General features: G+C 49.4%; 2 protein-coding genes across 6 annotated transcripts in view; one reads left to right on the top strand and one right to left on the bottom strand.

Annotated features, from left to right (window-relative positions):
- MAU2 (MAU2 sister chromatid cohesion factor) overlaps positions 1–6,401 on the bottom strand; it is a 30,942-nt gene extending 24,541 nt beyond the window's left edge. For 2 of the 3 annotated variants that reach the window (XM_082457669.1, XM_082457668.1), the window contains exon 1: positions 6,086–6,401. In XM_082457669.1, coding sequence (XP_082313795.1) covers positions 6,086–6,361 — 276 coding nt within the window. In that variant the 5' untranslated portion in view covers positions 6,362–6,401. The remainder of the gene's footprint in view (positions 1–6,085) is intronic. The other variant, XM_082457667.1, reaches the window with a different exon arrangement.
- Positions 6,402–6,699: 298 nt separating this feature from the next.
- The window catches only part of SUGP1 (SURP and G-patch domain containing 1), a 29,368-nt gene continuing 21,980 nt past the window's right edge, over positions 6,700–14,087 (top strand). The window contains exons 1-4 of one of the 3 annotated variants that reach the window (XM_082457692.1): positions 6,700–6,775; positions 8,468–8,639; positions 12,433–12,533; positions 13,542–13,742. In XM_082457692.1, the coding sequence (XP_082313818.1) occupies positions 6,742–6,775; positions 8,468–8,639; positions 12,433–12,533; positions 13,542–13,742 (508 nt within the window). In that variant the 5' untranslated portion in view covers positions 6,700–6,741. Of the gene's footprint in view, positions 6,776–8,467; positions 8,640–12,432; positions 12,534–13,541; positions 13,743–14,087 lie in introns of those variants that run through there. The other 2 variants (XM_082457694.1, XM_082457693.1) reach the window with 2 other exon arrangements.

The raw sequence follows: 14,087 nt of genomic DNA, 5'->3' as shown, positions 1-14,087 counted from the left end.
ATGGAACTGCAAACAGGAGGAAGCACAGATACTCTTCCATGAAAATGCTTAACACCAAGTTCTGCAAATGCAGCTTCTGTACCAGGTTCTGCTCCCAGATGATGTAGCATGGAATTTACCAGGACACAGCCGTGATCCTAAAGGATGAAAGATGTGCTCCATCTGTGCCTGATGATGAAAGGCCCAGAATTGAGCCCTTTCAGGCCTTAAAATAAGAAAGGGAAGCTTTTAATCACTTGCTGGGAAGGTAGCCATAGACTCTCGGGCTAAACCTGCAAGCACCATTAAGGAGTGTCTGACTGGCAGTTTGGAGCTGCTTTCTAAGTCAGACGAACAACCACTAAAAAGTAGCCCCATTGCAAACACACAGAGAAAGCAAACATGGCATCAACACAGATGCTGCAGTCACAAAAGACCACTGTCCAAAGAATGACTGCCTGGCTTATACCAAATAACGAACAATCCATTCCAGAGAAGTAGCATTTATTCCTCTGTGGCTTTCAAATCAGCAAAATCTAAGGATGATGATGCACTTTCCAGATAAATTAAGAAAGTTAAGGGGGAAATAAATACACATCTAAGTACAGATATAAAGATTCCCAGTTCCACAGTGGAAGCACAAATGACTGAAATGGAACTGTTTGAAAACAGTAAAATATAAAAGAAGACTGAAAATTTACACAGGAATAGTATGTAGCAAGAGGAAAGACAACAAGGCAAAAATGAAATGAAAAAGAACACAATCTGACAAAACCTGTAGAAATAGCTTCACAAAGTATCTAGCCAAGAGATTTCTATGTAAAGTGACATTCTTTATAATCATGAATGATTTAGTCAGAGTCACAAAGGAGTCAAGAATTCTGTTGAGGGGACTTCCCTGGTGGTGCAGTGATTAAGAATCTGCCTGCCAATGCAGGGGACACGGGCTCGAGTCCTGGTCCGGGAAGATCCCACATGCTGTGGAGCAACTAAGCCCATGCGCCACAACTACTGAGCCTGCGAGCCACAACTACTGAAGCCCGCATGCCTAGAGCCTGTGCTCCACAAGACAAGCCACTGCAGTGAGAAGCCCTTGCACCACAACAAGAGTAGCCCCCGCTCGCCGCAACTAGAGAAAGCCCATGTGTAGCAATGAAGACCTGACACAATGAAAAATAAATAAATTTAAAAAAAAAAAAAGGGATTCTGTAGATACATCCACATCCCTGCCAAAACCATAAGCAAAAAGAGAAGGCTCTCTGGTGAAGTGTCTTGTCATGTACCGTAATAGTTACAGGACCTGCTGAATAGATCCAGGGAATGAGGCAGCCAGCAGGTACTCTGAAGGCCTGCAGGGGCAGGTACGACTGAGAGACCAATGGCTGCAACTTGGATAAAGCTGCTGAGGAAAGGGAGAAATACCCTCCATCCCTCTGATGGGAACCCTTAACAAACGAACTGATGAAGCAGATGGGTGAGTATATTACACATTCCTTCTGGAAAGCTTACAAATACAGTTGAGGAAACAGAAATAATAATCTACCCTTATATATATAAAAAAATGATTACAAACGAGGTTACGGTCTCTCATAGGAAAAGCAAAAGATGATGAAAATAATAGTTAAGGAAGATGAATGTAATACTAAATTCAGAGGTCAATTAAAAGTTTTACCTATAGCACTTATATGATTCTTTACCTAGTAAAGAATGAAAGGAAAGGAAAGGAAAGAATAAAAGTTGACAGCTCCCTGATTTGAAAAAAATGCACAACTAATAAAGAATGAAGTTTAAAAAAAGCATGCTTGCATTGCAACACAAAAGGAGATGAGAAACAACGAAAGAAGGAAAACATTACAGAGACTGGCACTTCAACTGAAATCTGAACAAACTTTCATGTGGGGATGCACCTGACAGAAAGAAAGGTATTTCCAGGTGTAACGACAGTGCGACCTACGGAGGGTACCCTGTGGCTCTATGGAAGACCTCACAAGATTTAGGGTTCTGTAAAATCGAGGGAAAACTCTCCACAATGATAAGGATTTAAATTATGGGTCCAAAAGCCAAGCAGCTACAAGGAAGCAATCTGAGGCATGGCTGCTTCTCCTTGACAGCACTGAGTGGGCAAAATATGATAAGGACAATATACACAGTGACTGGACTTCCCTGGTGGCGCAGTGGTTAAGAATCCACCTGCCAATGCAGGGGACACAGGTTCGAGCCCTGGTCCGGGAAGATCCCACATGCTGCAGAGCAACTAAGTCCGTGGGCCACAACTATTGAAGCCCATGTACCGAGAGCCCATGCTCCGCAACAAGAGAAGCCACTGTAATGAGAAGCCCGTGCACTGCAATGAAGAGGAGCCCCCGCTCACCACAACTAGAGAAAGCCTGCGTACAGCAATGAAGACCCAACGCAGCCAAAGATAATTAAATAAGTTTATAAAAAAAATATATATACAGTGACTATGAAACACTGCTAGAAACAGGCTAAATGGAAAGGAAAAAGTAAAACTGTCACTGTTTGCACATGACATGATACCATATACAGAAAATCCTAGAAATGTCACCAAAAAATATAACTTATAAATGAATTCAGTAAAGTTGCAGGATATAAAATTAATATACAGAAATCTGTTGTGTTTCCATACACTAATAACGAAATATCAGAAAAAGAAATTAAGAAAACAATCCCATTTACAACTGTATCAAAAAGAATAAAGTAGCTAAGAATAAATCTAACCAAGGAAGTAAAAGTCTTATACTCTGAAAACTCTAAGACATCAACGAAAGAAAATGAAGACTACAGAAATGAATGGAAGCTATACTGTGCTCATGGATTGGGAGAATTAATATTGTTAAAATGACCAACCTACACAAGGCAATCTGCAGATCCAATGCAATCCCTCTCAAAATACCAATGGTATTTTTCACAGAACTAGAACAAATAATTCTAAAAATTTTATGAAAACACAAAGGACCCTGAGTAGCCAAAGCAATCTTGAGAAAAAACAACAAAGCTGGAGGTATCATGCTCCCTGATTTCAAACTATGCTACAAACCTACAGCAATAAAAACAGTATGGTAATGGCACAAAAACAGACACATAGATCAATGGAGGAGAACAGACAGCCCAGAAATAAACCCATACTTATATACAGCCGATTAATCTACAACAAAAGAGGCAAGAATACATAATGGGGAAAAGACAGCCTCTTCAATAAATGGTGTTGGGGGACTTCCCTGGTGGTCAAGTAGTTAAGAATCAGCCTTCCAATGCAGGGTACGCGGGTTCAATCCCTGGTCGGGGAACTAAGATCCCACATGTTGCAGGGCAACTGAGCCCGTGCACCACAGCTAGAGAGCCCATGCGCTCTGGAGCCTGTGCGCCACAACTACAGAGCCCACGCACCACAACAACAGAGCCCGCACGTCACAACTACTGAGCCCACGTGCCACAACTAGAGAAAGACCCAATGCAGCCAAAAATATATTAATTAAATAAATTTTTTTTAAAAACCCACAATATTTCAAATAAAAAAAAGAAAAGAAAAAAGAAACAGGCTGAACGGCCTGAAGACAAGGGAAAGGAGGTGGCAGGATTTGTTGTTAACTGAGAGAAGGGAGAGCTTCAGAACCAGCACATCCACTAAAGGCACTGGGCCGTGAGGCCAGGGCAATCACAGCCTCCACCCTTCCCACACCCAAGGAAGCTTGACACTTCATTTGATCTCAGCCTCATCACTGCTCAGCAGAGACCCCGATATCAACCAGTCACCGACAGCTCAGGCACTCCTAGGGATTGACCTGAAACCTTGAGCGGTTCTCAAGGCTTGCTCCCCCACCTCATTCAGGCCTCTGTTCAAATGTCACTCCCACAAATAGAGACTCCCTCATTACCTTTGCTAAAAATAGCTGTCAACTCCAACCTTCACCCTGGTTTTCATGGTTCTTCTATAGCTGCCTAACCTTTTACTATATATTCATTGTTTGTCTCCCTCACAAAAACATAAGCTTCTGTGGACAGGGACTGCTTTAGTCACTGTTGATCCCCAGCACCTAGAATAGGGCTTGGCACCCAGTGTCAGCTGATTAAATATCTGCTGAATGAATAAAAGAAAAGAACTTCACAAAAACAACGACTTGGACTTCCCTGGTGGCGCAGTGGTTAAGAATCTGCCTGCCAATGTAGGGGACGCAGGTTCAAGCCCTGGTCCGGAAAGATCCCACATGCTGCGGAGCAACTAAGCCCGTGCGCCACAACTACTGAGCCTGCGCTCTAGAGCCTGCGAGCCACAACTATTGAGCCCGTGTGCCACAACTACTGAAGCCCATGCACCTAGAGCCCGTGCTCTGCAACAAGAGAAGACACCGCAATGAGAAGCCCGTGCACTGTAACAAAGAGTAGCCCCCGCACACTGCACCTAGAGAAAGACCGCGACACCAACGAGGGCCCAACGCAGCCATAAATAAATAAATTAATTAATTAATTAAAACAAAACCCCATGACTTATGGTCTTGGCATGGACCCTGGCGATCTTGACCCTAGATTTTTTGTTGTTGTTGTAAATTTATTTATTATTATTATTATTATTTTTTTTTTAATTTTTGGTTGCATTGGGTCTTCGTTGCTGTGCGCGGGCTTTCTCTGGTTGCGGTGAGAGGGGGCTACTCTTCGTTGCGGTGCGCGGGCTTCTCATTGCAGTGGCTTCTCTTGTTGCGGAGCACGGGCTCCAGGTGCGCAGGCTTCAGTAGTTGTGGTGCGGGAGCTCTAGAGTGCAGGCTCAGTAGTTGTGGCGCACGGGCTTCGTTGCTCCACAGCATGTGGGATCTTCCTGGACCAGGGCTCGAACCCGTGTTCCCTGCACTGGCAGGCGGATTCTTAACCACGGCGCCACCAGGGAAGCCCTTGAGCCTAGGTTTGAGCTCAGTTTTGTTAATAAGTTGCTGTGTGGCTTTGGGCAAATCACTTTACCTCTCTGGGCCCATACTGCCTCACTCCTAAAACAAGGAAGTGGATCAAGAAAGAACTAAAGCCCCCTTCCAACTCTCTACAGTCTGCAAAACAAAGATCTGATTATCCTACCAAAGGCAATTTGTTACTAGCCACCGGTGGGTTCAGATTTACCTCAGATCAACACATTTTTAAAATCGAAGTTGATTGTATTCAAGAAGTCTCTCCTCTAAGCAGAATAAAGCTGGGTAAATGGCAAATGGAGACACCCTATGACAGGAGCGCAGTGTTGCTGTGCGTAGAAACAACTGCACAGCCAGAAGGGGCAGAATGATGGCCACTTTCCCACATTCTTTGAGGCACCAAGATCCCACAGGTCAACATGGGAAGATAGGGCCTGCCCTTTGAAGGGGATGGATGAGTGGATAGTGGGAGGAAGAGAAGTCACAGGTAGATACGGAGAAAGCAGGAGCCCTGAGCCCTGGAATCCAGACACCCCCCCCCCACCCCCCGCCCCAGTTCTGCCTTTTACAGGACCTCAAACGACTGCCTCCAGGCTCTGGGCCTCTGCCTCTCACCTATGACTCCCCTCATCACTGATGGGGGCACAGTACCCTCCAGACCCTTCTCAGACTTCCGTGTTCTGGGAGAGGATGCCTTCCGAGATTTCCTCAGAAACCGAACTTCAGATTCTTAAGGGATGCTTGGACTGTTACCTGGACACTCCCCTATGCCCGAGTCATTTAAGAAGGGAGCGTTCAGGCTGATGCTCCCGGGGCTGAGCCCTGAGGAGCTAGAAGCTGCAGGACTCACTGGCCGATCTGGGGGCGTCCCCAGAGATGCCAAAAGGTGACATCTTGCTGCAAACCTGAAGAATTTGGAGACCCTGTTGCTCCTGAAAGAGGCAACTCTCGGAGTACCCGGAGCGGAGTCCTAGGCCTCTGCCTGTCACCAGAAACATTAAGTACGGTACGGGGCGAGTTCCCTCGGGTCCCGAGAGGCTCACGTCTTCGGGGTCTTGCTGCTGGTGCGGAAGTCACGCCCCAGGTCCCGGAGGACCGGCGCCGGCGGCCCCCGCCCGCCAGGGTCGCGACCCGTCAGCCCAAGCTCGGAAAAGAGCCCGCGCCTCCACCCTCGCGGCCCGGCCTGCGCTCACCGCCTTCTCCAGGTGGCTGCGCGCCTGCTCGCTGTTCTTGGTGTGGTGGTAGAGCACGGAGCCGAGCTGCAGGTGTGTTCGGGCCTCAATGCGCTGCGGCGGCTTGAAGGGGAACACGGCCTGCAAGCAGTGCACACACAGGCGGATTTTGGGCGGGCTGGAAGTGCGGAAGTGTTCGGCAAAGCCCAGGAGCGCCAGGTACCACGACTCAGCCGCCTCGGCCTGCGCTGCCTGGGCCGCCGCCGCCTGAGCCGCCGCCGCCGCCTGAGCCGCCATTTTGGCCTCCACAACAACAAGCTGCCGCCACAAGGAGGCGGAAGCAGGCGCGCGGGGCGGGGCCGGGAGCGCCTCGCGTTTCTCGCGAGAGCTGCAGTACAAAGCATCCTGGAATATGTAGTTTGTATTTGGAGTGGCCGCGGCTCCGGGAAGGTCTGAGAAAAGGCGACACCCTCTGGTCCGCGGGACTGTGACCGGAGATTTCCGATGGGCTGAGGTTTGCATTCCTGGGGTGAAGACCCCAGGTGTCCAAGCAATGGCAGGGCGTGGCTTGCCGACGCGGACTACATCTCCCATCAGGCCATGCGTACTATAACAAGCGCCCCCCGCCCCCCCCGCCCCCCCCCGCCCCCGGTGGCTCCGGAGCATTGTGGGATTGGATGAGTCTCAAGATGGACAACCGGGATGTTGCAGGTAACAGCCCCCGCCTCTCCGCAAGCGTCTGCCTGGGTCTTCGGGCTACGCGTCCTTGCTTCGCCCTACCGTCGGGCCTGCCTCAACCCGCCGGCCCTTAGCCTCAGCCTCCCGGTGGCTGGAAGAGGCGGCTTCTGCACCACCCCCGTCTCCCGAGACCCCAGACCCAGTTACCCCGCCCCCGCACCCCCCCCCCCCCTCCGTTGGTTTGCTGAGGACGGCAGGCTTTCCTTAAAGGCCGCCACCGGGATCTGCCCTGCGCCTGCTTTCCGAAATAACCGCCTTCAGGGCTGCTCTGAGCTCCGCTCCCCGAGCCAGTGGCAACCTTGGGCTGTCCTGCGCCTCTCTCTTCGTGGCAGCTCCTGACTGGCCTGTATCCCGCTTTCTGGAAAAGCTGTTTTTCCGAACTGCACTCGGCCTCCCTGTACACATTTTCCTGGGTCTTTAGAGCCCCTACTTTACCACAAGCCTTATTCTTCCCCCTCCCAGCCCTAGCCACCCCCCAGACTGGGATACATTGAGGAAATATTCATTGTGTGCTAGGCACAGTGCTAGTTGCTGAGGATGTAGTGGTAACCAAAACGGGGCCATGCCTTCCTGAAGGCTACTTTCTACTGGGGCATCACAATGCACAAAAAAGGAAATATTTACAGAGAGTGAGTTATAATGATACGAGAGAGTGGAGGTGCAGGTTGCTGATATTGGGTGGTCAAGGAAAGCCTTTTTGACTAGAAGATATTTGAGATGAGAAGATGCCAACTATTGGAAGGCCTGGAAGGCAGAGCCTTCTATGCAGAGGGGGACAGCAAGTGCAAAGGCCTTGAGAGCTTATCATTTTGAAGAATGTCAGGGATGAAGTGGAAGTGGGGAGGGGAGCCATCTCTGGCAGGGTCTTGAAAATCGGCTTTCAGAATTTGGATTTTATTTTGAGTCCCATGGGGAACGTTCGAGGTGTCTTCTCCATCTCCACAGCTACCACCCTTGTCTGAAGACACCATCATCTTTTGCTTGGAGCCAGTAAGCCTCCTCGTTGGTCTCCTTGCTGCCTATGCACTCTGTCCAATCAGGAGACAGAATGATCTTAAAAATAAAAATACCAGTTGGATCTTATCAGCTTAATACTCCCCTGTCACTTCCTAAAATCCTTTAAGTAAAACTCAGACTCCCTATCTTGCCCTACCCCTGCTAGCCCCACCCCTGGAACCATCTGCTCTGACCACATTGGACCCCTGCTTCTTACTCTGCCCAGATCACTCCCCATGTGGCTTTTCAGGAAGCCACCTCTTTATCTTTCTGGTTTTAGCTTAAATGTCCCCTTTTTTAATGGTTATTTTCTGGCTGCCCTAGCTGTACAGGTGGTCCTCTGTTATGCCTTCTCATCTTTTTTTTTGTTTCCAGCAGAGAGCTCTTATCATGATTTTGCAACTACTTTTTTGTTACAAGTCTTTTGTCTCCTCAGCCAGAGGTGAATCCCACATGGGCAGAGGGCCCTTCTGTCTTGATTAGCACCAAGTACAGCATCTGGTGCATAACTCAGTAAATGTTTGCTAAATAAATGAAGGAACAGACGTGTGAATGTCAATCTGAATGTCAGTTGCTGCAGGCGGCAGCCTCTGGGCTGCTCCCATAGCAGCCACTGGGCATGTTTTTGGAGCAAAGGTGATTTCTCATGTACTTCTTTTCCCTCCCCAGGAAAGGCTAACCGGTGGTTTGGGGTTGCTCCTCCCAAGTCTGGAAAAATGAACATGAACATCCTTCACCAGGAGGAGCTCATTGCTCAGAAGAAACGGGAAATTGAAGCCAAGATGGAGCAGAAAGCCAAGCAGAATCAGGTGGCCAGCCCTCAGCCCCGGCATCCTGGCGAGTAAGTCTACCCTGAGGCTGGATTAGGGTCTTCGAGGGTCACCAACAGAGGGTTTTGCTTGCGAGAGTAGTCGAGATGTTTCTGCATCTAGCCACAGCCTGATGGTGCAAGGAGGAACGCAGGTGCACTTTCAGGAGGCTGTGTGGCAGGACAGAAACAAGGGGTGTATGGGAGCCCAGAGGATGGCTGCCAACTCTTTCACTCAGTGGTTATTTACTGCTGACCAGTTGTGGGCCAGGGGCCAAGAATACTGCACGGAGCAAAAACCCAGATTCCATGTCTGCCTTTATGGGGCTCACAGTCTACTTGGGAGGGGGAGTCCCAGTTATACCCCTAGAGCTCTGGTAGGCAACACGAGGCAGGGTGATCCCAGATGCAGCAGCTGCCATAGGGATGCAGAAGAGGCTCTGCATTCTGAAGGCCCCGGGCAGAGGCAGCCCTTTGAGGAAGCAGGAAAGGACTGCAAAGGGCAGAAGGGAGGCGAGCCCCTGTGTGTCAGGCAGCTCAAGCTGCTGCACCAAAGGGGCTGTTTCTGAGCCAGGAGAGAGGGTTTCCTCCTGACTGTCCTGAGAAACTCTGAGGGCACCCAAGAGTTTTGAGCAGGGATGGTGTGATCAGGGTGACAAGATCCAAGAATTTCAGGCTGGAGATTGAGAGAGACAAGCCCCTTCCTCTGCGGTCTGAAGTGTGGAGCCTGTTAGCCCTCCACTAGGGCTCTGTTCCAGCTCCCACCTTTTCTAAGAGTCCGTGGCTTCTCCTTGAGGGCGGGACTTAGACTTTATTCTTGTTGGAACCTCCAGGGTGTTCAGGAACATGGGGACTAGATGTTGAGTGATCTGTGGGTGGGCTTGTGGGCTGTCACCCCTGGGGTTATGGAAGGACTTGCACAAAGATGGGAAAGGCCTGTAGGACTGCTTCCAAGAGGACCCCCTGGAGGCTGCTGGATCTCAGCGCCAGGATCAGGCAGCCAAAAAGGAACATCAGGTGGGTGGGTGCAGAGTACAGGTAGCTTTGAAAATAAGGTTGTTTTCCCCATTGTAAAAGCTTAGGACACCTTAGAATTTCGTGCTGCAGAAATAAGAAACATTCAGGTTGCCTCAAGAGAACCATTTTGATATATTCCCTTCCCATGTCATTGCTTTGTTTCACTAAATTGTGGTCAATTTCATATGTTGCTTTCCCACCCCCCCCCCCACTTTTTAAAGGAAAAGCTTCCCCCCAACCCGCGCGTTACAACTCTTTAGAACCGTCACAGTTTTAAAGTTTTATTTATTCATATTAAGATATGACTTACATGCCATAAAATTGACTTTTAAAACTGTACAATCTAGTGATTTTCAGTATATTCATAGCATTGTGCAACTATTATCACTAATTCCAGAACATTTTGTCACTCCAGAAAGAAACCCCATGCCCATTAGCAATCACTCCCCATTCCCTCTTCCCTCAGCCCCTGACAACGACTAATCTACTTTCTGTCTGTGTGGATTTACCTATTCTAGATATTTCATGTAATACGCGGCCTTTTGTGTCTGGCTCTTTTCACTGGACATGATGTTTTCAAGGTTCATCACTTTGTAGCATGTGTCAGTACTTCATTCCTTTTTTTGTTGGCTGAATAATATTCCATTGTGTGGATGGACCATGTTTTGTTTATCTGTTCATCAAAAGCCATCATTTAACAGCTGTGTGATAACCCTTGCCATTTTTTTAATAGATTTTATTTATTTATTTGTTTATTTATTTATTTATTGGCTGCGTTGGGTCTTCCGTGGCTGTGCGTGGGCTCTCTCTAGTTGCCGAGGGCTTCTTATTGCGGTGGCTTCTCTTGTTGCGGAGCATAGGCTCCAGGCGCGCAGGCTTCAGTAGTTGTGGCACACGGGCTTCAGTAGTTGTGGCTCGCGGGCTCCAGAGCGCAGGCTCAGTAGTTGTGGCGCATGGGCTTCGTTGCTCCATGGCATGTGGGATCTTCCCGGACCAGGGCTCGAACCCATGTGCCCTGCATTGGCAGGCGGATTCTTAACCACTGCGCCACCAGGAAAGCCCCTGCCGTTTGTTATGGGTGGTTTTCAAGTGGGATTCGTGTGCTGACATGCTGTTGACCCGAAGTGTTTTCTGGGGGGGTTTTTTTGGCCACACCGTGTGGCTTGCGGGGTCTTAGTTCCCTGACCAGGGATTGAACCCGGGCCCTTGGCAGTGAAAGTGCAGAGTCCTAACCACCGGACCACCAGGGAATTCCCCCCCGAAGTATTTTCTTGTCCTTCATTGTCCCTGCCTTCTTTCTGTCCCTCCTGAGGGAGGTGCACACAGCATGAGGACAGGGCCAGGGTCACTAGAAGGCCCTGCTTGTTTAATGCCAAGGCTGGTTATCAGCAGAACTTTCTCTTTCATATAAAATAACTTTTACTGCCTTCTCTCTCTCTTTTGTTTTTTAACTTTAAAGATAATTCATATATGTGGTAGAAAACCTGGGAAGTAGAGGAGAAGAAAATGAGGAAGAAATAAAATCAGTTGTAACCCTGCAACCCAGAGGCAAGTGCTGGTTGCATTTTGATGGATTTTTGTAACAATTTTTCAGTCAAATATATTTTTACATAAGTAGGAGCACCCTGTAGATACTGTTTTACATCGTGCCTTTTTGTTTTTCATTTAACGTTGTGCTTGGTTGCTTTATTTATAACACTTTAACTTTTCAGGGCCACTCCATCTGCCTTATGGATGTCTCGTAATTTATTTAACCAGTGCCCCTTGTTGACTACTTAGGTTTTTTTCCACTTTTACTTCATTAGAATGGATTTCTAGGAGGATTAAACTTTACTTTAAAGGAAAAAGTTCAGACCTGTGGGCTCCCTGAGCTTTTCCAGTTATTGGGTGTGTCTGTATGATGGATGTGCCCCTAAAAGCAGCACATACGAGGAGTTTCTGAGGTTAGAGCAAGATAGTATGCTGTAGGAAAAGATGAAAGAAGTAGAATATATGCCATGATCACAGCCTTATTCCCTCTATTTCTAATCTAAGGGGCAAATCAAAGAAGTATATCAAAGTATTAATTGTGGCTCTTGTGAGGTGAGGAGACTTTTTTAGGGTTTTCTCCTTGCTGTCTGTATTTCTGTTTTTTTCCATGTTCCCATTTGCTCATAATGAGCCTCTATCACTTTTATGATAAGGAAAAATGAATTTGAATTAAACACTTAGGCCCCTGGGTTTGCTTTTGTGTTCGTTAAAAATAAATTTTTCTTTTTTCAAAATAAAACATACTCTTTTCAAAAAGAGAAAGTAATAAAAATATAAAATTCCCCTATGATTCTCCCACCAAGAAATTGCTTTGGGTATTTTCCTCTGCACATGTGAAACCCACAGAAGCGCTGGCTGACCCAGGCATGGAACTGCGGTCACACGCAGGTACAGACACAGGCCCCGCCTTTGAGAACTCTACAGTCTAGCTGGGAAAACAGACGTAAGAATCAGTGATAGCCCAGATGATTTGTTAACAATAAGTACGGCAGGTGCTTCTGAGCCATCTTCTTGGGGAGGCCCTTTGGACCTGGAAGGTCAACATGCGGGTAGAGAAAACACCAGCACAGATGGGATTGCTTTCACTAGAACAAGATTGTTCCATCTTACTACTCTGAAGACTGCTCTGTGCACTCAGTTGTCCCCTGGCATCTTTGGGGGCCTGTTTTGGGTCCCCTTAGGTGAGAACACAGGGGTGGGGGTGGGACTGAGGCCGACAAGGCGTGCTCCCTCCCCTCTTCTCAAGGCTTACCCTGTCTGTCCTCTGTCTCGGGTCTAGAATTGCAAACGCACACAACTCTAATGTTTCCAACAAGTTTGCCAACGACGGCAGCTTCTTGCAGCAGTTTCTGAAGTTGCAGAAGGCACAGACCAGCACAGGTGAGTGCAGTGCCCCCTGTCCCATCTCACCTCCTCCTAGAACTCCCCCTGCTGGCTTTCTCTCCCAAGGGTCCCTCAGCACCTCAGAAATGGCAGGTCCCACCTTAGACTTGTTCCTCTCACCCCTCGTTCATTGAGCGTTCTCATTCTACTCATCCTCACACTAAACGCCCAAGGGGAGAGTGCAGACCTTGCCCTCTAGATGCTTACCCCCAAGAAGTGGAGACAAAGAAGCCAGGTTTCGATCCAGGGGGTAGGGGCCAGGAGTAAGCATGCCCCAGGGTTGTGGGACTGAGGCTTGAGTTAGAGCGGCGGCCCAGGTGCAAGGAACAGGACCCTCTTCGGGTGGGGGCACTTGGCCCACAGGAGCCCCATGGGACATGCCAGGTGTGAGAATCACCACCTGTGGGAAGCCCACCTGTATCTGTGGTTGTGCAGTTTATCAGTCTCATTTTTACTGTAAGAAAGTTACTGGTGAAACAGCTGACCTTCAACCTTTGTCAGGTTTCCCAGGTAACAGTGAAGACAGTTAACCCAAGGCCAAGTTTGCCCACAGAGAGGGAGGAAGAGCTATATGAGCTCTTCACTGCAGGGTCTCATGCCATGAGTTGTGTTTGAAAAGTCCCAAATAGACTGGCTCCAGCCCGCTACTGACAACCAGAGGGAGTGGGTGTAAGCTGGACGTGGGGATTCAGGTCTTATCCGGAAGAGCTGCAGCATCCCTAGTCTGTGGATATAGGCATCAGAGGCACCTACTGCCAGAGTTGCCACCTGCAGAGTCCCGGGCTGGGTGACCACAATAGGTTCTTCTCTGAGCCTCAGGGGTCCTCATCTGTAAAATGGGGGTGGCGTCCTTCCTGAGTGCTTCTCATCACTCACTGCCTGCCAGTGCTGTGCTAGAAGTTAAGAACCCAGCCACCTGGGGCTCGGGGCATGCAGGTTAGGCAGGAAGATGAGGAAACCTGCACCACAGACCTCGAGTGTGGGTGTCCTTCCTTGTATCCCAAGATGCCCCCCCGAGTGCGCCCGCTGCCCCGCCGCGCGTGCTCCCTCGCACCGGGAAGAGGCCCCCCCTCATCAGTAGCCCGCCGGGCCAGATGAAGAACTACGTGCACGCCAAGCAGCTGCCCGTGGCCAGCCGCCCGAGTGTCTTCCAGTCTCCTGACGAGGACGAGGAGGAGGACTATGAGCAGTGGCTGGAGATCAAAGGTGAGGTGCGGGGCTGCTGCCCTCCTCCCACGGCTGCTGCTCAGCCCCGCAGGCAGGGCCCGTGGCCACCGGGGACGCACAGCCGGGGGTGAGGGGTGCTCCAGGCTGAGCCAAGGGTCTGGGTGGGGCCCTTCAGGATGAGGGAGGGGAAGGAAAGGGTGGGGAGCAGAGCATGGGGAGCATGGAGGGGCTGCAGAGTGGGGGCTTCATCCTGGGAGCTGTGGGACTCATTGTCCACTTGTGTGGGGGCTGGCCTCCCGGGGGGCGGGGGCGTTCTCAGGGGAGCGTTCACTTGTGCCCTCCTCATCCAATACTAGAAGAGGAGCTCCTCAGTGCGGGTACTTG

The sequence above is a fragment of the Balaenoptera physalus genome, assembly GCF_965194825.1.
Source record: "Balaenoptera physalus genome assembly, chromosome: 3".
NCBI classification, from domain to species: Eukaryota; Metazoa; Chordata; class Mammalia; order Artiodactyla; family Balaenopteridae; genus Balaenoptera; species Balaenoptera physalus.
Note: the sequence above shows the minus strand (reverse complement) of the source record. Positions and strands in the feature narration are given on the sequence as shown.